This window comes from Xyrauchen texanus, chromosome 29, assembly GCF_025860055.1.
Source record: "Xyrauchen texanus isolate HMW12.3.18 chromosome 29, RBS_HiC_50CHRs, whole genome shotgun sequence".
In the NCBI taxonomy this organism is placed as follows: Eukaryota; Metazoa; Chordata; class Actinopteri; order Cypriniformes; family Catostomidae; genus Xyrauchen; species Xyrauchen texanus.
Genome location: NC_068304.1, coordinates 25,839,875 through 25,864,941, shown reverse-complemented (window position 1 = coordinate 25,864,941; position 25,067 = coordinate 25,839,875). Strand labels below are relative to the sequence as shown.

The 25,067-nt window shown below is 37.2% G+C and overlaps 1 protein-coding gene across 10 annotated transcripts in view; it reads right to left on the bottom strand.

Moving 5' to 3' along the window:
- LOC127622895 (pleckstrin homology domain-containing family A member 7-like) overlaps positions 1 to 25,067 on the bottom strand; it is a 128,973-nt gene that overhangs the window by 71,206 nt on the left and 32,700 nt on the right. Inside the window, exon 1 of one of the 10 annotated variants that reach the window (XM_052097039.1) lies at positions 24,524 to 24,825. The exons of 7 other annotated variants lie outside the window; for them this stretch is intronic. In XM_052097039.1, the coding sequence (XP_051952999.1) occupies positions 24,524 to 24,570 (47 nt within the window). In that variant the 5' untranslated portion in view covers positions 24,571 to 24,825. Of the gene's footprint in view, positions 1 to 4,405; positions 4,433 to 24,523; positions 24,826 to 25,067 lie in introns of those variants that run through there. 2 more of the 10 variants (XM_052097040.1, XM_052097041.1) reach the window with 2 other exon arrangements.

The following is a 25,067-nucleotide window of genomic DNA, read 5'->3' as shown; positions in this document are numbered from 1 at the left end:
TTTAAAAATAAGTCATTAAATAATAATTGTATTTAGAAACCCAGTGAGCAAGCTGAAGGCAACTGTGGCAAGGAACACAAAACTACATGTGACATCATTTCAACAGCAGAACACACTGGTGTGCATCAACAATAAAAACATGTGAACTCAACACGCATATAAACGTCCTCTGAGGCAGCGAGAGTTAGAGGTGAGGTCAGAGTGTACTGTTTCCTTTCCAGTCGCTCCTATATATATTTAAAGCGTAAAGACCATAATTCACAAGGTAGAGATGCCACATAGGCTGCATCTGTATGGTAAGCTATAAGATCCTTTGTGATGAAGCACTTCCCTCGCATTTCTTCACACTATTCTCTGCGGCATCCATGCACAACTCACCACACACTTTTGAAGAAGAACTAATTCCTGGATTTGCAAAAGTTGCCAGATTGGTGGCATAACATTTTTTACTATTCACAGTAAAACATAATCCAGAGTTTTGCATGAGTCACTTAGTAGAAGCAAGTAAACTTGTAGATATCCATGAGCCAAACCATATATTCCGCTTTGCTTTCGAGTTATATCTGTGAAATATTCTCCACATATGGCTTATGCACAGACAGAAATTCATATTGTTCCTCACTAAATATATAAACATTTTGTTCTACTATTGTGCAGCGGTGTTTTCAGTAATAACATTTCTTTTTATTCCATGTCGCTCTAATATTGTGATATAATCTGTTTTAGATAAACCTGCCCCTAAACAGAACATAAAAACAAAGCAAACTGTGGTTGATCACTTTACATGTCATTCAAAACTCTTCCAGTCTAAGTGGGCTTAAGTGTGTCCTCAGCCAGAATAAGCAGCAAAGTGGACCGGACCGTAGTCTGGCTACACATTTAGTCAGGCAAAATTTAATTCCTCACTTTTCTCATTTGGTCTGATGTCCCTGAGTCACTCGTCTCTGTTTGCTTTTTCTTTTAAGATGTCACAGCCAAGCCTGATGTTTCTTTAAAAATTGTGAGAAGACTCTCTAAATCAAAGTCCTGTTGATTAGAAGTTATGTCAAGCAGCCTTCTGCTGATTAGACCCTTGAGCAAACTTGGCTTTAACAAATGGCAAAAGAGTGCAAGTGAAAGGGCAACTTTAAATAAAAATGCATTTGTCCATATGAGGATGTAAGACTACATCCAGTTAAGTGGTGTGTGTCAGATGACTGAATAATTGTTTCTAGAGACAAAGTGTTTGAAAGCAACAATCCCTCAAATGATCAGGCTAGCCTAAAAATAATTGACTGGCACAAGACAGATGGCATGTTTTGAAGCAACAAGATGGAATTGCCTAAAACATTTATTTGTTCAATGAGTGTGTAAAGGCCAAAAGTGGTGTCTATTTAAAGCTGTTTGGATGAGCTGTTTAAACACCAGGAGCAGTGGAGGTTGAAAAGCATTCTGTGTAAGTGGTCTCTCACAGGGCCAAGGTCATTCCCATTAACATCACACAGATTGGGAGAGAGAGCGAGAGATGAAATTTACAGAAATCCGAGATACAAATTTTAGCTTCTGACATTTAATTTTAGTCCCCTGATTACAATGAGAACAATTAATCACTAAACAATCAGTTTAATAATCCCACACACTGCCACAGGATCAGCATGCAACGCACTGCCATTTAGAGCTGCCAAAACCTCTCATGAATGTTACAAGCCATTTTATGTCTCAGTTTATAACATTATAGCCTACACAAAGATTTATTGATTTTGTAAGTATTTCACCTTACATTTTTAGAAGACTAAGGAAAATACTGACCAGACAATGCCAGTGTTAGGCATACCTTGTCTTGTTTCACCGTTGCCCTTTGTTCTGTTATGTATACCTTGTCTTGTTTCACCGTTGCCCTTTGTTTGTCATTTGTGTCACTTTTGTAATTCCTTAGTTTTCACTTTTGTCACCCTTGTACTTCCATAGTTTTCTTGTCAGCCTTCGTGTGCTCTGTTCATTGTTTTCACCTGCCCTCGTTAGTTGTCTTTGGTTTTAGTTTATCACCCTGTTATCTTGTTTGAGTTCTGTTTGTTCATTGGTTCCCGTCTTTCTATGTCCATGTATTTAAACCCTGTCTGTTTGTTCAGTCGCTGTCTATCGTTGAATGTTGTCATGCCTGGTATGTGTTCCTTTCCCGAGTTCTCAGCTTTGTTTTCATTGTGTGTTCCGTGTTATGTTCATTTCCCCATCGAGGGTTTTCCTTTGTATTTATTGATTGTCTAAGTTAATAAAGTAAGTCTGCATTTAGATCCAGTCTCCTCGTCTGCCTTCGCTGCCTCATTCATAACAGCCAGGGGTTACCATAAATCGAATACCACGTGTTTTACCATATATCTCCACTTTCTAACAGTTCTCCTAAGCACTCCTTTGTTTTTGGTGATTCGAATTCTTCGTGCATATCGCCAGCTACTTAAAAAAATATTTAAGTTGAATGGGTTCCAAAAATAACTGTGTGAACTGTGAAAAGTTAATTAAATTAAAAGTGAACTGATGTCTTACAACTAAATTGAACAAAAATAGATCTGAATCCATAAATGTCCAGATGCAAGTTGAAACATTTTTGAAAAAAAATAAAAAATAAAAAAGGCAAAAATAAAACTTCCTTTCCTTTCTTTTTCATTTCTTTTCTGCTGAAGACTTGAAGACTGGAATTACTGTTAATTTTGCTGCTACATTATACAGTATACTAGTTAATAATAAAGTGTTTCTTAATAAGCTATACATAAATATTTTAAGAATTTTTCTGTTTCTTTACATAATAAAAGAGTACTCCCAATTAGTTCCACACAATAATGTAAAGATATTCTTAACTGATTTTGCAAAAAAACAAAACTGGTATCGGATTGTGATCAGTATCGGCCGATAATGAGATTTCAGATATCAGAATCGGAAGAGAAAAAGTGGTATTAGTTCATCCCTAGATAATTCATCCAAAATTTAAGATTCTCTCATCATTTATTCACCCTCATGCCATCCCAAATATGTATGGCTTTCTTTCGTTTCAGAACACAAATTATGATTTTTAGAAGAATATTTGAACTCTGTAGGTCCATACAATGCAAATGAATGGGTGCCAACATTTTGACGCTCCAAAAAGAGCATAAAGGCATCATAAAAGTATTCCATACGACTCCAGTGTTTTAATACATATTTTCACAAGTGATGTGATAGGTGTGAATAAGAAAAAAAATATCAATATTTAAGTCCTTTTTGCTTGAAATTCTTCTTCCTGCCCAGTAGTGTGCGATATACATGAAGAAAAACAAAAGGAGAAGAATGTAAATGTTATCTGTTTCTCACCCACACCTATCATGTCACTCCTGAAGATATTGATTTAACCACTGGAGACATATGGATTACTTTTATGCTGATTTATGTGATTTTTTGGAACTTCAAAATGTTGGCACCCATTCACTTGCATTGTATGGACCTACAGAGCTGCGATATTCTTTTAAAAATCTTAATTTATGTTCAGCAAATGAAAGAAAGTCATACACATCTAGGATGGCATAGGAGTGAGGAAATTATATGAGAATTTTCATTTTGGGTGAACTATTCTTTTAAATATTAATATGTTTCTCACCAATACCTATCATATCACTTCTGACGACATGGATTAAACCACTGGAGTGGTTTGGATAACTTCTATGCTGTCTTTATGCACTTTTTGGACCTTACAATTTTGGTCACCATTCACTTGCATTGTATGGACCTACAGAGCTGAGATATTCTTCTAAAAATCTTAATTTGTGTTCTGCAGAGGATAGAAAGTCAAACACATATGGAATGGCATGAGGGTGAGTAAATGATTAGAGAATTTTAAATCTGTGGGTAAACTATCGCTTTAAATGTACCACCTGTCTTCAGTTTGCTTGACGCATCCCTAGAAAAGCACTTCTAATAATATATCTCGGACAGATTATCAAATTCAATTGCAAAATGGAATAGATTAATCTGCATATCATGTAATTAATTTGATTAAAAAATTAAATCGATCGACAGCCATTGTACATGTCAGTGAATCACTCTGACTCTGTTTAATGCAGATAATCTTTGTAGCTAAATTCCTCTTGTAATTAACTTTGCAATATTTCTCAGTAAAGCTACCCAATACAGAGAAAGCTCACATTTCTCAGAAACACATAATAGTAAATCAATCCAAATTAAAATGTAACCAAACAGAGTATGAACTTCACACTAACACCCTCTAAAACAGGCAGACAACCTCTCCTTTTGAAAAACACTTCAGACTACTTATGAGACCCCTACTATTTAAGTGAATGCATTTTCACTGTGGTGACCATGACCCCGTCTCCGCTTATAATCAATAATAATTGTTCTCATGGCATGCAGTGTTGTAAAGAAGCAGCAGATATTTCTTTACCTGTCTCCTCAGGGTTAGGCTTCAATGCATTGTAACTCACTGTGTACCTGGCTTTGGACTGTCTAGCTGTCTCTATTACTGTATGGTTGGGGTAAAATGCCAGCAGTGTAAAAGTGTCTAGTGTCAGAGAGAGAGGGAGGATAAGAGGGAACTCAGTCTTACATGGGAAAGATTGCCTAGCAGGTCCCCTGAAGACAGCTCTCAAACACATAAGGAATAATTAACAACTGGCCATAGAATTAAAAACAATGCACACCATGTGATAGTAATGCTGCCACAACATGAAGCAGAGTAATGACCATTCCCTTTTGCCTGTGTCAATAGATGAACACCCATACTGCCAGCATGCGATAAAACGACACAAGTTTCCTTCATGCAATAAAATTATTATACAGAATAATAAACTAAAATACAAATAAAACTACAAAATACAAATAATGCCATAGCATTTCAAAATTTGGTTGTGAAACCTCATGTAATTGTGGTGACTATCAATGGGAGTGCAGATAGTAATCCTCGACCTCAAGGCAGTCACACACACACACACGGCAGGTGGACATCGCACAGCGTCCTAAATTTAGAAACAATTTTTTATGAATGTAAGCACACAACCACCACTGTCCATTGCCGTCCATTGACAGTGCCCAGCTATAAATTCGGAGCCTGCTAAAATATTTACACGCCACCCACATACAGTAGTGTGGAGCGGAGGGTGGCAGGGCCGGGCTAGAATGTCACAAGCCCGGTCCCCAATCGGCCTGATGGGGCATGCGGGGAATAAAGGCGGCCGGTGACGAAAGTTCGAGAGAGAGAGAATTACAGGCATGTCCGTCATGTGTGTGTTTATGTTTGTGCTTTTGGTTTAAGTTTATTAAATTATCATTTATATTGACAAGCCGGTTCTCGCCTCCTCCTTGCCCATCTTAACCCCCTTACAAGTAGTTTTCCAATAAATTAGTAATGTAAATAACTATGTTAATGTAAATAATGTTGGAGCGTTTCTCTATAATTGCACTTTTTTTCTGCACACATCATGATAGTGATTTAAAGTATGACATGAAAACAAGTACTGTTGATTTCTACCGTTTTATCCAAAACTACAATTACATCAGCGATCGCCGGGAAAGCACGAAGGTATTGTCAGCTGACATTACACTATACCCCCAGGCTATGTTATATACTGTGTTACGCAGGAGGTTATGATTTGACAAAATTTCTAAAGATCCAAAATATCACATGATCCACAACGAGAAGTTTTAATTAACTCAAATATGTTCACAAATTATATATCTTATGTATCTTAAGTTAGAAGTTACTAATAACAATATTTCAATTTCATTGCAAAATTAACGTTAACGATTAATCGATTGATAATTTCCATGTCGATCGATAATGAAAATGTCTGAAAATTGGCATCCCTATATGTAACTTTTGCTTCAACTGCTACATCTATCTGCTATCTGTTCAAATTATTATTATTCTATCTAGACAACAGAGATTTTTTAAATATTACCATTTTACCAATGTAATAATTTCATTTGTTAATGCTCAATAACAATTTTTTTTACCTTCATTAAAGTTATAACTCATCCATCTTCAATCTCATCAGGAGTTGTCTTGAGCTTGCGCGTAAGAATCGACACGTTCTGTGTGCAATACCTGTGCTTTATCCTACCTGTGACGTACGTGGCGTGGAGCTTCTCACAGTTTTCTCTTTGGTCTCTCCTCTTGGTTTCTCTACAGTTTTTGCAAATTAATTCATTAAGAAATGTGGCTATATTTATATGTACATAAAATCACCTTAGGTTCCAATTATGGTCACATCTTATGCAAAAATGTTTTAATTTCTTCAAAGTTTAAAATTACAAAAAGTTTTATGCATGAAGCCCTAGGTCACTGTTATAGTGCAGTAATCGATCAAAATGAACTCTAAATTTGCAGCTAGCAGCAAAATGAATTTGCAAGGGACATTGGGGCCCATAATGTTACTGTCAGCATTGCTGAACAGCACAGTATAAGGAACTGCTGATTGTGCATTTAGGCTAATGAGATATCGACACTTAACTTTACATGATACAAACTGAATTTCTGACAATTCAAAGTTCACAGAACAAAGTTTTAATATATATAAAAAGCAACTTTAACTGTAATTTGACTTGGAAAGTATCAGATCTTGGAAAATAATCAAGATTAATACTGTGCACATTAAGCCTGTAGAATAATGTTGGGATGCAGCCAAACATTGCCTCTTGAGACTTGACAGCAGAGTAATAAGAATAGAGTGAGGACCCTAATGAAAATGTGGCTTGGCTCCAATTGTATCTAAAAATACAGTAACTGTCTGTGGAGTAGCTAAATTAAAGTGTGCCAATACCACCTTCCTCTCTCTCACACAAAATATATATGATCTCTATCAGTAGTATCACTTTCCTAGTATTTGCCACTAACTTGATTTGTGCACTTTTGCATTTGTTGCTTTAATAGGAATGTGTCTGTTAAAGTGTCATTAATGTAAAGCAGCTTGTAGAGACTGCACATATTCATACACCATACAGTGCCAGCTGTTATAGTCATGTCAACTGTTCTCATATCCCTCAAGAAAAAATTCCTACTAACAGATTACTCATTAAATCTGTCATTGGAGAGGCATCAGCATTGTGTATGCAATAACAGTACAGTGGGAAGAGGCTCTATGAAATTGAAAGCCACATTTAGCAACAAAATGTTATAACTTTCTAAGACACAGCAAGACTACCAAGGTTAGATCATGCATTCACTGAAACTGAGTTTAACTAAAGGAGAGGGAATATCTGGAATGTCAAATCTGGAGGCCTTTGCTGATTGATCTCCATCTCTGGCTGTTTGGCCCCTCATCAAATTGCTTGAATGCATATGTGCATGCATAAATTATGTTATCTAATCCAAAACACAGCGTCGTTTGAAATATAGCAATGCTACAAACGAGTATGTCCAAACTTTTGACTGGTACTCTTGCGATTCCATCTGCATCCCTTCGCTGATTATTCCCTTCTCAATTTCAGTGGATGCATGAACTCTTGATCGCAAAAAAGGGTCCAGCAATTTAGGTTGTGTTAGATGGCAGACACACCTCAAAATGGTTGCTTATCAAATAGAGACCGGCTCTTGAGAAGACATGGAAAAGCCACTTCAACCATTAGGCCAATGACCTCACAGAGAGGAAAGAGATGGAAAGGTCTCTATTGCCTTTTAGAGACAGTGAATAGCAATTTATTCAGTATCTAAAAACACCATCAATACACTTTGGCACCAAATTAACTCATCATAACAACAACTTTCATCTCATGAATATTTCGACAATCTGGTGAGATCTGGTTTCTATTCAATCCAAAATTATGACAGAAATCTTTGCATTGGTCAACAGGAGACATTTATCTTAGTTAGTGTCTGTTTTACATCCTGTCATTTGACACAGGGGCATCAAAAAACCACTGTAACAAAATGAGCTCATTCACGGATAAATATAGATGGCAATTTTATGTCATCCATCAGGAGTTTTGGCAGCATGCTATGAGACTTTGAGGGCTGTTTATCTCCAAAATCGATTGCGACAGGTAGAGAGCCGGGATGCTGGAGAGAGAAAATGCAACAGGGATCAAAGAGAAGATGAATCAGTCAGGATAAACACTTTTTGGAATAAGAAGTCACTTTCACATGCAATATTTATGATGTCTCATTTCACGAGTAGGTACGATATAACCTACTAAGATACAGAGAAGTATGACAAGCCCAACTGAAAGCTAACCTCAGAGTATTTCAGTTGGTTAAGATTTGTATTTTTATTTGAAAGATTCTTTAAAACCAAATTTGAATCTATGTCTTTTACCTTTAAGACTATCTATGTGGCCATCTATCTTTTAGAGGCATACATGATTTATTTAAAAATGAACCATCTTTCTCATCCTTGAAAACAGAGCAGAAATATTGACGAGTCTTCTTGTACTCATATAAATGAAAAATACAGCCAACCTTTGACTAGCAATAGCAAGCAGCAAATCATTGTTTGTAATTCTTTATTAAGAATAAAGAAATTTAAAAGAAGAACGCTGCCTTGAGCTAAAAGTAATCCTAAAAAAAGGGTAGTGCTCATTGCTGGAGTAAGGTACCCTAGAATAATGTGTAAGTCTCCAATGGTAAAAAGCCTATCGTCTTCATAATGCTTTTATTTATTTTCTCCCTTTCTGATCTTTAATTGGTTGACAAAAAAATGGTTAAGACAACTAAAGGCATTTAGGTACTTCAAAAAAGTCCTTAGATACGTCCTTCCCCAACTTTCTGTTCCACTAGGTATAACGTCAACTCAGAAAAGAAAACATTTCCCGTCAAAACATTTATAGGGTCTATAAAGTCCATGCACATTGCAGATGGAGTGACCTCTGATCATAAATAAATGGATTAAGCAAACTTCTTCAAAAACTCACAAAGGTAGATGATGTTTTCAATTTCATTTCAACCTGAGGATTCCAGCACAGTAATGACAGTGAACAAATAAGTAAAGTAAATGCCATGGAGGAAAAAAAATTCAAAAACACCTTTTTCAATTAACTTCCTAACCCTGCTGTTGAATGAACCATTATTTGTCTCTGATGTCAGGAGTGATTCACATAGTCTCCTTCACCTCAGAACAGCAGCAAAAAGACATGAGATAATTCAATAGCTCTGACGTCTGGGGAAATGAGATTATCCAAAGAGTCCTTTCACTTGTTAACTGTGAACAAATGGAGCCTGGAAAGGTAGAGTGGGAGAGGAACAATAATCCTTTTTCAATGTTCCAGAAAGTTGTGTCTTGAATCTGATAACAGAGCTGACTATCTGAATGCTGACTGAGAGACAGTGAGAGCAAAATACAGAATGAACCAAGAAATCTGAAAGTGTACTGACTGAAATTGAGAATCCTCTAAAAACACTTTATCTGCAGGTTTTCATCTGCTGAACACAAAGATTTTTAGAAGAATTTATCAGCTCTGTAGGTCCATATAATGCAAGTGAATGGGTGCCAAAATGTTGAATAGCATAAACGTACTCCAGACGAATCTGGTGGTTAAATCCATATCTTCAAAAGTGATATGATATTTAAGTCCTTTTTTACTATAAATTCTCCTCCCTACTCAGTCAATCACCACTTCCACATTCTCTTTCTGGTGATTCACATTCTTCATGCATATTGCCCCATACTGGGCAGGGAGGAGGATTTATGATACAAAAATGACTTAAATATTTATCTATTTCTCACTCTTACCTATCATATTGCTTCTGAAGACATTTAACCACTTAAGTCATATGGATTACTTTTATGCTGCCTTTATGTGGACTTTGGAGATTCAAAATGTAGGCACCAATTCACTTCATTATGAGGACCTACAGAGCTGAGATATTCTTTTAAAAATCTTAATTTATGTCTGAAAGTCATACACATCTGGGATGCCAGGAAGGTGAGTAAAAAATTAGAGACTTTTTTGGGTGAACTATCCCTTTAAGATGTTCCACTAAATGGAAACACAAAATGTATTACTGTTTCCAAACTTCTCTTCAAAACATGCCTCCGTCTGCCATTGGTATCCAGAAAAATACATTCCTGCCCAGACTTACGCCATTGGCTGAGTAAATGTTATGACAGGCTGTTTAAGTAAACAGAACAATGTTTTAAAAGTAGCAGATATTTCAACACAAGAGGTTAACACCTCACATCATTAACATTTACATGCAATTGTCTAAATTTGCAAAGGTATTTACTGTTGGGTGTAAAAGAGACAATCCAGGAAGGCCTTACCATATTTCTAGTGTGGAAAATCCCTTTCTCTATCTAGCTCAACTGTTATCAAGTTTCAGGAAATGTGACAGGTCATGGGAAAGTCAAATTATGTCAGAAGAGCAGTTGAGTGTAAACAGAACTGCTCTGATGACATGGTTTTCAAATTAAATTAATAGTAACTTTACACTAACAAACACCAATGTTTGACAAACTGCAACTTCTCTGACTGGACAAACTGCACAGAAGTTTTTCACTTGTTAGAAGATTAAAGTGGATGTTGTCAGACAAAAAAGCCTACAAAATGTAATAAAATATATTTTTCAGTTTTTCTGGATTGTTTTTCTGGAATCTTTATAGGTCTAAACTAGAATATTTATTACAGTAAAACATGTAATATACTGTATGTATATACACTGGTGGCCAATGGAATAATGTATAGATTTAGCTGTTTCAGAAGGAAATTGTTTCTTTAATTCCCCAAAGTGGCATTCAACTGATCACGAAATATAGTCAGGACATTGTTGATGTAAAAAACAGCACCATCACTATTTTAATAAAGTCATTTTTGATCAAATCTAGACAGAACCCATTTCCAGCAGCAATCACTCCAACACCTTATTCTTGAGTAATCATGCTAAATTGCTAATTTGGTACTAGAAAATCACTTTCCATTATATTACAGTTTAAAGCTATTTGGTTTGTTAAAATTAAGCTTTACATTGTCCTTGTGTTTGTTTTTAAATGGCCACAGTATGCAATAGACTGGCATGTCTTAAGGCCAAAATAGGTAAAAATGGCAACAACAAAATTACGAAACAGCTTTCTCTAGAAACTCATCCGTCAATCATTGTTTTGAGGTATGAAGGATAAACAATGCTTGAAATTGCCAAAAAACTGAAGATTTCATACAAAGGTGTACACTACAGTCTTCAAAGACAAAGAAAAACTGGCTCCAAACAAGACAGAAAGAGATGTGGAAGGCCAGATGTACAACTAAACAAGAGGATAAGTACATCTGAGTCTCTAATTTGAAAATAACATGTCCACATGTCCTCAGCTGACAGCTTCATTGAATTCTACCCACTCAACACCAGATTCATGTACAACAGTAAAGAGAAGACTCAGGGGTGCAGGCCTTATGGGAAGAATTGCAAATAAAAATAAAAATAAAACGTTAGAGTGGGCTAAGAAACAGGCATTGGACATCAGATAATTGGAAAAGAGTGTTATGGATCTTAACCCCATTGAGCTTTTGTGGGACCAGCTAGACTGTAAGCTGTGTGAGAAGTGCTCAACAAGACAGCCACATCTGTGGCAAGTGCAACAGGAAGTGTGGGGTGAAATGTCACCCGAGTATCTGGACAAACTGACTGCTAGAATGCCAAGGATCTGCAAAGCGGTCTGAGTTTTTGATGAGACCTCTTTGAAGTAGTTTAAGAAGTTCTGAATTTTTAATTTTTTTTTCTCCAATGGTAATAGTAATTTTTCCCGTTATTAATGCCCTGACTATACATTGTAATCAGTTGAATGCCACTTTGGTGAATAAAAGTACCAATTTCTTTCCATTATAAATATTAACCTAACATCTTGACAGTGAATAAAAAAAAAGATCACAGATATGGGTCAACTATCCATATATCAATCATAATGATAAGTGGGACATCTAAAGAATGACATTGTAAACTTGGGAAAAACAAACAGGTGGACAGAAAAAGAGAATTGTCAGACGGACAAAAGATTAATTTAAGTGTAGCCTAAGAGCAAGGATATACAAAACAGCTTCAGAAGAAACCTGTTGAGGAAACCAGTAGGTTCAGAGCAAAAGCAAACATGTCACACCACGTCTAGTTCTGCTGCTCTGAGACTGATTATATTCCTCAGTGCATTATTGATGTCATTGTTGAGTTGCATTAAAAACTGATACTTGATGTCTAAAGTAAAAGCAGAGGCAGAGGTCTGCTGAGGCCAGATGAAACATGGATGTATTGATGGACCAGCGGTTTGCCTCTTCCACTCTGTGAGAGGAGAATTGGTTTGTCATTGAGGATATGAGAAGAATCAAAGTGTTGTAGTGGTGTGCAGGAGGAAATATAGCTCTTTGATCCAAGCCTTTTCCATCTGACCATTTGTTCTGCCATATATATTTTTCCCTCTTGATTCTATCTGCTGCCCGAGTGAGTCACAGCAGTCATGCACACACAAAAACACACGCACATGCACACAAAGGCACAGGAAGGGCAGATTATGTTAGATTTTTGGTATTCTAATATCCCAAGTCAGTGAATGCTTTACGGTGACTCATTGAGACCTGACTCTAGGCCAGCCTAAATTTAGCTACCAAAAAATAGCTTTAACATTGAGAATGAAGGTCACAGGTCATTTGCTAGGAAAATAATGAGGTCATAGTTGAAAATTAAAGGACAACCAGACAATCAATCATTCAATTATCTGTCTATTATTGACCACAAGGTGTCAAAAGTTGTTAAAACATGAAAGGGGTTTTGTTGTTGTTGCTTTAGCTTGTAGGAATTCACTGTTTTCTTACCATAAAAGTGAAAACACTTTAAACATTATAATAATCCTTACACATAACCATGTACATGAAAATGAACACTTTAAAACTAAAAATTATTGCAGATAATCTACTGTAACTAGTAACCAAAACAACACATTGGAAAATGCAGAAGCGCAAATTATACTTGAAAGCTATAGTGCAGACCTACTGTAGATTTTCAGAGAATGGCTACTTACTGTAAATTGAAAGAAATATAGTGCATGTCTGAGTTGTATTACGGTGCTTTTTTCTTTTATGAGCTTGACAATTGCAATCTATCTGCAGGGTTGGGGATTAACGGAATACATGTAAAGGAATTACTGTTTTGTTTCACATTTGATTTATGGTTTTTGGATTCCATGTTTGTAATAAACTGCACTTGAGTTCTTCACATCATCTTGTCATTGTCTGCCTGTCAATGCCTTGCCAGCCATTGTTACATAACTGTATTCCACTACAGTTATAATTTAAATCATTGGTAATTAGAATACAGTTACATTCCAAAAGTATTTTGATTACTGACGAGATTACTTTGCTTCTAATTGTCATTTGTTTCATTTAATATTTAGTCCTTTCAGATGGAAAACATTTATGCATATAAATGATGCGATCCAAAGTGCATTTGAACAGCGGTGAAACACTTTCTTATGATGTGTTACATTCAAACGAGCAGACAGAGTTAAGTTTAAAGCAAGTTTGGAGCAGAAAAAATTGAAATAAACCTTGTGTAAATTGTCAGCTTTACGTTAAGCTAAAATGCTATTTCGAGCCATTTTACATGATGTGTTACCAGGCACGATCGTATTTTTTATCAAGAAGACATTTATCAAGAAAATTCACGTTGGATCTTAATTTATTTTTTATAATAAGACCTTTGATATTAGGGCAAACATTTTATTCTTGAAAATACTTCTTGTATTGTTTTCCTGTAAAAATATCTAAAAATCAGTTTGATTGATCTTGTTTTAGAAACAACACAGCATAAGATATTTAGGTTTTTCAGAGAATGTATTTTAACATGTGTATTTTGTCTTACTGTACTGGCAGAGTTTTCATAGTTAAAACAAGTGAAAAAATCTACCAGTGCTGAAGAAGTAATCCAAAATATTTAGAATACATTACTGACCTTGAGTAATCGAATGGAATTTCAAAAGTAACCCTCCCAACCCTGTCTATCTGTATGCATTTGTTGTATAGAAGCAGTGAGAACACTTCTGTTTCTCCTTATGTGTTCCACTGAACTCATGAATTGAGTAAAGTATTACTCAGAATTTTCGATTTTGGAGTGAACTATTCCTTTAATTAGGGATGTCCCGATAAATTTTTTTTGCGAACAATTTTGAGTACCGATACTTAATTTTTGGTACTCACCAATACAGAGCCCGACACCTGTTTTTTTTTTTCTTCTAAACTCCATATCAATAATTTATTTAAATGTTATCTTCAAAATGGTGTTTAAATAAATACATAAATTAAAAATTTACTAAAATGAAAATATAACAATTAATTTTCAAAATAATATTGTATTATTTTTTATCAAATTAAGCACTTATATGAAGAATCTCATAGCCCAATCCAAACTACAACATTGGAGTTATATTTTGTCACATAAAGTGCTGCATAAAAGATCATCACAGATGTTAGATACTGCTTAATTATACTACAATTACTATGGAATTATTATTAGTAGTAGTTGTATTACAGTGAATATTACATAGTTACAGTAGTAATATTTTATTTGAACTGTGTCTGGGTTGTTTGACCAAGGAGTTCTGACGTTATGAAGCAGCTTCCCACTCTAGAACAGCCGGTCGTTACGTGACTCAAAGTGATTATTAAACCACAAAAGGCTGCTATTTAATTAAGTATGTACTCTGTATGTGCCTCGCGCTACAACGTGAATTTACATTATAATAATAATAATTCCTTACATTTATATAGCGCATTTCTAGGCACTCAAGCACTTTACATAGCATATGGATGATGATGCGACAGCAGCCATAGTGCACCAGAACACCCACCACACACCAGCTATTGGTGGGGAGGAGAGAGTAGAGTGATGTAACCAATTCAGGGATGGAGATTAATACAAGGCCATGATAGATAGGGTCCAATGGGGGGAATTTAGCCAGGACACCAGGGTTACACCCCTACTCTTTACAAGAAGTGTCCTGGCATTTTTAATGACCACCGAGAGTCAGGACCTCAGTTTAACATCTCATCGGAAGGACAGTGTCTTTTTACAGTATAGTGTCTCCGTCACTATACTGGGGCATTAGGACCCACACAGACCATAGGGTGAGCACCCCCGCTGGCCTGCCTAATACCACTTCCAGCAGCAACCTTGGTTTTCCCCAGGAGGCCTCCCATCCAGGTACTAGCCAGGCTCAACCCTGCTTAGCTTTAGTGGGCAACCAGGCAGGGTGATATGGCTGCAGATGACATTCTGTTTACTGTCATCAGCTACAAACAGAGAGCGATGCTCATGATGTTTTTTTTCCCTGTATGAGCCTTGGAGGAGCCTTAAAAGGCAGCCAGTGTCATCACAACACTGTCTTCGCATATTCGCAAGTGCTCTTATTTGAATTACATGCAAACTATATATTTATCTCATTAAATTGCAGATTTTGTGGGCTGAAAGTTTACATAATGATAATTTGTACGTCAGATGGTATCGTTTTTTGGTATCTGTGAATTTTTACGAGTACCAGTACATGAGCACGTATCAGGACATCCTTACCTTTAATTATGAACAAATTGGCTATATGTTAGAAATGCATGTCTCCATGCACAGGTTTGTTTCTACCTATGTTGGCTACTATACTGAAATTCTTTGACTCTGTACTTGTACTGCACAATAATGAATGCAGTCTATGCATCTAATCTAAAACTAGAGTTTTATTTATTTTTACATATCTGGCTATTCTCATAAATAAAAGCAATGGTTCAGAGTAATTTCTGTTGCACACTAATGTTTCTGTTACTCAAAATGGCCACACCAACACAAGCAACACAGTGGGGGGAAAGCACCCACAAAACCAGCTGAAGATGTAGCTTCCTAGATGCCTAGAGCCATTTTCCACCAACGTTTACAAAGGTCCAGAACATAATCTTGAATGCAGGCATTGTCTGTTTTGTTTGTATGGGTTTTAGAATATCCCACAACATTATTCTCGAATATTCCAGCTTTGGAATGCTCGCCACCCACTAGGACATCTGAAATTATTCAAGACATTTACAACAAGCTCTCCCCCGGTATTTCCCTGTGCCCTTCTCACAGCAAGAATTACTTGAATGAGTAAACAAAGTCTGTTTCTATTTCTTCTTGAGCATTATATTTTTAGTATATTTGTAGCGATTAAAGTAGGTGTCTCATCCACGTTCTTGTAGGGGGCAGCAAGACAAAAACATTGAATCAGTCCCTGAAGCCAAACACCTGGTGCTGATTCACACGGGCCAAATACACACGCATTACACAGAAACACAGACGCACACAAACCTCACACTACAGTTATTTTTAGACCTCTCTCATCCTACAAAGACAGATTATGTTCATATCATTTTCTGCACAGCTTAATTCACATCAGTGCCAATCTTTGCTAGGCTTCACATTCATTTAAACAGGGATTGAAATCTACTGGCCCTGACTCGTACAATACCAGATGTAGATTCTGTAATTTCTCACAAATTAAGAGAGATTAGAATGCATCTCCCACTTAAAGAGGGAAACATTCCTCAGCAACACTGATAGACTTTCATAAAAGGCTGGCATGAATTAATAATAAAGGCCTCACAGACACACAGACACACACACACACACACACACACACACACACACACACACACACACACACACACACACACACACACACACGTTGGTCTACCTATCATTATGAGGACTTTCCATAGACATAATGACTTTTATACTGTATAAACTATAGATTCTATCCTCTAAACCTAACACAACCCCTAAACCTAACCCTAACAGAAAACCTTCTGCATTTTTACATTTTCAATAAAACATTGTTTAGTATGATTTTTAAGTGATTCGAATTATGGGGACACTATAAATGTCCTCATAAATCACATTTATAGCATAATAACCTTGTAATTACCAGTTTGTAACTTATAAAATTGTCCTCGTAAATCACAAAAACACGCACACACACACACACACACACACACACACACACACACACACACACACACACACACACACACACACACACACACACATTGTTAGCAAGATGTATTCTGCAATATGGGTCCCTTGTTGAATGGCAGCATTTAAATGTCTGATGGGAAGTTTAGAGAAAGTCGTGAGAAGTTTAGAGATTGACGTCAGATCATGTTGATATCAGAGTTTTGGAAACTTCAAGTGTTGTAGAGGATAAAACATCACTTCGGCTGCCATCTGTTGAAATGAACCCTTTACAAATGAAATACCATCACATTGACAAAAATCATTTTATTATTGTATTATTTCAGTCTTAGATAAGTTTGGTCTTGAATGCTGATTGGTCAAAAGAGCATTCCATCTGTGCTATAATCTGCAATATTGTAACAGACCTGTTCGCCCTATCACTGCGCAGAACCCATAGCAGATTATAATTGTTGTTGCAAAGCAACATTCTATTATAATATAGTAAAATACATCCTTAAGACATGTCAGTATCCTTTGGTGTCTTATTGGTTTTATAAAACCAATCATCATAATACTTCATAATACAAATAGCAAAATTAGCATATTATGAACATGAAATTATGCATATTGTAATTTTTTGAAAAATGTGAGTACTATTATTTAGATTGGCACAAATAGAGGTGCACTTTGTTTTAGAAGTGCAAAGTAACCTTTTTCATGTTCAATAGAAATTATTTACTGTTGGAAAAAAAATATTTTTTTAAATGTTGTGCCTCGATAATATTTTAATATTAATTGCAAAGCAATGATCTGATGACAAAATAAGGTAAATTACAAAATTTCAGTATAGACCAAAATATTTGTTAAAATCTATATAAGCCAAAATTGTTCATATAAAAATGTTTTGTGCATCCCTAGTATACTGCATATATTGTGAATTTTAGCATGACTGGTACATTGTATTTCTCAAACAAAATCAGAGGCTATAGAATAAGATGGGACACTAACATATTTATATATTTGAAAAATCTAAATCGTCCTGACTTATACAGTTAAAAGAAACCATCACCTTTTTAAAAGACATCGCCTGTCAGTTGTCATCAAGAAATGGCTGCTGAGTGTCCTAACTTGCCTTTAAGGAATTTTGATCAACATCCAAGACCGGAACTATTCGTTTCATTGAAAAAAGCAATGAGGCACTGAAGGTTGAGCAATATTGTGAATATAGTCACAGCTGAAGGTAGGGCTAAACAATATGGAGGAAAAATGCTATATGTGATAAGTTAGTGTATGTGATAAGATATGCGATATGATTATTCAATGATGAGAGTCTAAAAAATTACGAGAGTCAATCCCAATGATCACAAATATAGTTGTCTTTTGTTCCAATAGCATAAAATATACAGTTTTCCCATTAACTATGTAGCAGATATTCCAATTTATATATTTTTTGGGAAAAATAAAAATAAAAGAAAGATAAAAGAAACATGGATGAACATCAGAGGGTATATTAAGAGTTACAGTTCAACTTACACAAATGTGTCTTATCTCTGCACATACAGTTTTAGTCAGAAGTTTACATACACCTTAGCCAAATACATGTTCACAATTCCTGACATTGTAGAAAACATTCCATGTCTTAGGTCAGTTAGGATCACTACTTTATTTTAAGAATGTGAAATGTCAGATTAATAGTATAGATAATGATTTAATTCAGCTTTTATTTCTATCATCACATTCCCAGGTGGGTCAGATGTTTACATTTACTTTGTTAGTATTTGGTAGCATTGACTTAACTCGTCAAACATTTTGGGTAGCCTTCCACAAGCTTCTCACAATGAGTTGCTGAAATTTTGGCCAATTCCTCCAGACAGAACTGGTGTAACTAAGTCAGGTTTATAGGCCTCCTTGCTCGCACATGATTTTTCAGTTCTGCCCACAAATTTTCTATTGGATTGAGGTTAGGGCTTTGTGATTGCCACTCCAATACCTTGACTTTGTTGTCCTTAAGCCATTTTGAGACAACTTTTTAGGTATGCTTCGGGGTCATTGTCCATTTGGAAGACCCATTTGCGACCAAGCTTTTACTTCCTAGCTGATGCATTGAGATTTTGCTTCAATATATCCACAAGATTTTCCTTCCTCATGATGCTATCTATTTTGTGAAGTGCACCAGTCCCTCCTGCAGCAAAGCACCCCCACAACATGATGATGGCACCCCCATGCTTTAAGTTTGGGATAGTGTTCTTCGACTTGCAAGCCCTTTTTCCTCCAAATATTTCGATGGTCATTATGGCCAAAAAGTTCAATTTTTGTTTCATCAGACCAAAGGACATTTCTCTAAAAAGTAAGATCTTTGTCCCCATGTGCTGACGCACTTTGGGGCTGAGACAATGTTTTTTTTTTTTCTTTTTCCAAGGACTGGCCCATCATGCAGGTCCAGCAGCCCATTGGTTTGTCTTCTCTACTGACAGAGTAAACCCAATCACAATGTGCCATAGATGGAGCGATTCAGTATTTTGCTACGCCAATATAAATATCGCTTCACCTCTCCTCCTCCATCTCCCAAAATGGCCAAACCAAAGCGCAAATGTGGTGCTGAAAATCTCTGGGATAAGAGGCTTAAAAGTTTGGAGGCGGATGCCGCCAAATGTGCAAAGATTACAGACATGTTTACTGTAGGGGCTGCTGCGGTAGCTACTACTTCGTCGGCTGTGCCAAAGTTTCTGCAGCAGCATAATCAAGTAAAAGAGCAGATGGCGAGCCATGAAGTACAGGCTTGTTCTGTTCTCAATGATGAAGGCCAGAAGGACAGGCAGAAGGAGGAGAAGAGGGTAGTTGAATTGGTAAGGAGTAGCTTCATGATAACAGGGACTCACAGGGAGGGAAGAGGGAGGTAACCTGTCCTAATGTGTTTGCACGCAATGGCGGATCCTGTCCTGGCATTAGCAATGTAGGCAGCAACAGTAGCCTAGCACGGCAACGCGCTGAGTGGCAGCATGCAGGGGCACCACCCAGGCACACAGCTTTTAGATACGACTTTCTTCTCTTCTTTATAGTTAATTTTAGGCAGTTTCTATGGCGTTATGTTCATGACAAATGTCGAGAGCGCATTATTGTAACGCAAACCACTTGCAGGGGAATTTCCTTCGCTGTCGCACAGTGAGTTTTCTCTTATGAATTGGCTCTGCTGAAGCTCAGATATTGCGTGTGTGCACTCAAACTTTGTCCTTGCATCAATGAAGACCAGAAGGGCAATTTTTTTTTAATCAGGTGAAGCGTAATCCCACTAAATGGAAGCAAGCTGTGGAGTCACTTCTGCAGCCACTATCCATTGCTCATGAATGCAGCATTGACCTAATCGCAATATGTCACATATAAATTCCTAATACCTCCTTTCTTATCATTAATATTAAACAAAAGGATGATCTTATCTGTTTAAACATTAATATATATTCATCATCAATATTTGGTTATTTGAAACCTGTGTGAACAGAATATTTAATAGGCTATCAAATGAAATATATTAGAACAACTCCATGCATTAAATGTTGAATAAACAACTCTGCTCATTACCAGTAGGGTTTTGTTTAAATTGTACAGATTTTAGCAAGACTTTGTCAGGGAAATACTTCAGTTAAACATCTCTCTATCTCTCTCCTCTCTCTCTAGTCAAGCCATGTTGTACAAGTGGAGGAGAGAGAGGAGGATCAGGGAGTAGATTACTTTGTTCGTCCCGACCCGTGCCCATGATTCAGACATTTTTAATACATCATCACAGACAAGATGTTAACAACCCTGTGGTGAAGGTGTTCACCAGTAGAGATGCCGCAATCAGAAAGTGGCTGAAGTATTGTAACAAACATCATGCTTTGTTTTGTTTTGTATGCCTGGCTTTCAAGGCAACTGACTTTTGTGACTGGAATGTCAGACTGAAGACATGTGCACCATAGAATTGAAGAGCATGAGAAAAGCATAACACACAGAAATTGTAGCTTATTTATTTTTTTAAATGTTCAAAAGCTGACATTAGCAACCTATTAGGAGCCAGACAACTGACCGTGCACAGAGATAAGGTAAAGAGGAGGTGTCAAGTTTTGGAACGGGTAGTGGAGGTCATGAAAGTTATTGGGAAGAGAGGCCTAAGCTACAGAAAGGTGGAGAATGAGGTTGCATATACTTTGGACATCCATAGCATTGACCATGGACATTTTTTGGAGATGATAATTTTATTGGGAAAGTATGATGTCTGCTTGAAATAGCATCTCAGCAATGTTCTTGAGAAAAGCAAAATATTTCATGCATCAGGATCAAAAGGTAGAGGTTTCCTCATTACTTTACTGTCGAAAACTGCAGTCAACTCTGTGACTGATACCATCCGTAACTTAATTCAGGAAAATATCTCCACTGACATCCAGAAATCTGGAATGCTTTCGTTCCAGCTGGATACAACCCAGGACATAACAGGACAAGACCAGTGCTCAGTCATTTTGAGGTATATAACTGATGTTGTTAATGAGAGACTTGTCGCAGTGGCCCATTGCCATGCGTCCACTGGACAGACCTTTGTGAAGTTACTGACAGAGGTTCTTGAGCATTTGAACCTGGATATATGCATATGCATTGGAAATTCCACAGATGGGGCTTCAGACATGCAGGGGCAGCACAGAGGCTTCTCTGCACTGCTGGCATCACAATCCGCCAACCATGTTCATGTATGGTGCTATGCACATGTCCTCAATCTTGTGTTGTCTAACACCCCTCAAATAGTGATTGAGAGTGGATCACTTTTTGATCTGCTTAAAGACACAGCAGTGTTTATCAAGGATTCATACCAGAGAGTGAACTTGTGGGAGAAACAGAGTCATGACAAGAGACACAGGCGCATTGCTCCGATTGGAGAGACATGATGGTGGGTGAAGCCCTGAAAAAAATATTTGGGTCTTTCAGAAATCCACAAGACTGTCTGTACATTGATGTGGTGTCCACACTTGCAGCCATACAGGAACAGAAGACAGTGAAAGCAAATGTACGCACCAAAGCCAGAGGGTACAAAGAGAGCCTACGATTGAGTAAATTTTGACAGCTCAATTGTTCCTCGGGATATTTGAGCAAACAGGTCCACTGTAAAGTACCTGCAGATGGTAGGAATGAATATCCTCTCTGTCCATAAGATGGTCATGTCAACACAAGATGCTCTCAAACAGATAGCCAGAGATTTCCAGGCTGTCAAGGATTCTGCTGACAACTTTGTGAAATGAAAAAATGTTGAAGCTGGATGAAGAGATAGTCATGGAGGTGGAGACTACACTGCCACAGAAGAGAATGAAGAAGAAAAAAGCCATGCCAGCAGAGATGGCTCAGGATGAGACCATGAATGATGCAGAGAAAGCCTATGAGGTGAAGGTTCACAATGAAATTCTTGATACAGCTATTGAGGGCATCCACCGAAGATTTCTGACCCATGGCACTCTTTATGCAGATTTGTCCTTTCTAGATCCTAAAAACGTCCCCCTGATCCGAACCAGTGCTCTCCCTGAATTTGCACTTGAAGAGCTCAGCAAGTGCCTGGTTAAATTTGATAGTAGGGCAACAGTTGACAACCTGCAGTCAGAGCTGAAAAGCTTAGCAGGCCAGTGGGACAAGCTGAAACAATCTCTATTGGAGGAGTATATGATCCACACAGTGGAGGAAGGACCTAATGGAAAGGAAGAGGACATGGATATTAAAAACAAAAGCTGTGAGTCCTGCAAAGAGTGCCCACTGTGCTGCTTTCAGATTCTCCATAGATTCAACATGCCCACAGGTTCTTGCTGACTCTCAATAACCCAGGTGGCCTGTGAACAATATTTTTTAACCCTTAAATATATAAAGAGCAAGCTCAAGTGTTGCCTGTCTACCAGTCAATTAGAAGCCTTCAGGTTGATGGCAATTTAAAAGGACATTCTTGTGGCTTTGGACACAGACACAGTTATTGACAGAATTGCAGAGAAGAGTGAGTTGATGAAGAAACTGCTGTTACAGTTAGGTGAGATTAAATTATTTGTTTTATTTTAAAATGATTCATAATGATGTAGCTTTTTACACTGAAGATATTGTGATCATGTGTCTAATTATTCCCCCCTCCACCACTCTCAGGATGTCCTCCCTTGTGTGCTTCAGTGTTCATTGTTGTTTAGTGTTTAGTGCCATGCAGCCTTCCACTAAGTAAGTATAAAGTACATCCAAATCTCTCCACATTGTTCTAGATTACAGATACCAGTATTGTTATTATGTAATTATCATGTATTTCCTGTGATTACTTCAGTCAATTCAATCTCTCGTTGTGACCCCCACCCTCTACAATCTCTCTTAAAGACTGTCCTTATTTGTTTGAAGAGGAGTCTAAACTGGAGTGTAATTCACTCACATCCTTTTTTATTTTGTGAGTTTGCAATATATGCAACTGTTTAACTTTTCTAGAAGGTTTTGTCACCATCTGAATCTATCATTAATCTAATTTCTCAAATACCCCCAACCCCCCCTCTCTCTCTCTCTCTCTCTCTCAATCTCTCAGAATGCCATTGTTTTTGAGGTAGTTCAAAGGACAATGCACCAATTTTTACCATGCAAGTATACAGTACAAACAACTATCTCAAAATGTTCAAGATTAAAGATATCAGTACTGTAATCACTGTGATAATTAATGAACTTCTAATCGCTTCTTTTTTTTCACATTCTTCCCCTCTTATTCTTTAAAAGGTTGCATTCTTTGAAGAGGCCTATGCTCTCTCTTGGAGTGGAGATCACTGGCAACATTTTGATTTCTTGTATATGTTGTACACAGTTGTATTCTTACATTATACTAAATAATTTGAAATTATACTTTGACCGTAAGCTCCTTTTCTTTGACAATTAAGTAATCAAGTAAGAGCATGGAGATTGGCCAACTCAGATCACCAGAGAGTAAGTCAAGAGCGAGTACACTGGTCCACTTAAACTGGTATACACAGTAGGTATACACACATAAACACAAACGATTCTGCGTGTGTGTATGTAATTTGAACGACAGTGTGTGTATATATATATATATATATATATACATATAAATATATATGGGTGGTGTCCGACTGGACCGATTCTGGATCGTAGTGGTGGGCCGTCTGGACCAAAATTCCAGGGCAGATTTTTTGTCCTAGTCCAGCCCTGATGTACACTGCATGTGCGCGACACACACACACACACACACACACACACACACACACACCAAGTGACAATCGTGTGCTATCTGTGTCGCCATAAACATTCATTTTCACTTATAAAAAGGATTCCGTTATTGCAAGCCCTTGCGATATGCATATCGCGACATGTACATTTAAGATATTTTGATAAATTCTATATATCGTGCAGCCCCAGCTGAAGGGGTTGCAGGCACTGCGCTGTGCAATGTGCCTAAAAACAGCTTTAGCCAAGACTACATTCAAAACATGTTACACATACAAAGGAATTTGGATAATGGAACACAACAAATATAAGGGGCATTCATGGAAAACCATCATTCTCTCTAGTGATGTGATGCATGATGTAGCTGCTGAAATGTTTCCAATAGTAGCCTACATTTCAACCAATAAAATGCTAAACTAGTCCTACCTTACGTAGTTCACTCCCAAGCAGCTCTCAAAGCAGTTGCTCCACATTATTTTAGCAATCAGTGGATTTAAGGTCGATAATATTCCTTGCTGCAATATCTACCTTTATATGTCCTCTCACAGAAATCGGAACAGTCCAGTTCATTTGCTGGATGTCCACTCATCAAAGAGAGAGAGACAGGAATAAGTGTGAGCCAAATCACACATCTGGATTATCCCTCTGATCTTTGATCCTCTCAACCTACTAACAGCACTGGATAAATCATGCAGCCACGTCAGAGTGCAAATTACAAGCCAGGATCCAGCTTGTATGAGTGTGGGACCTTTTTTTAGCCCTCTTCTGGGTAAGTGAGCTCTCAATGTGGCATCTCTGGGACCCATGCTGGAATGTGATTGGTTTGTGCCAAGGCAGAGAAACAGATGGGCTCCCAGTGATAATTCAGATTTTGTCAAAGACAATCAAACCAAAGACACTGCTGTAAGTGTTGTCTGAGCCAAACTCTTTTTTTTTTTATGAACATCTGCATATATAATCAGTTCTGATG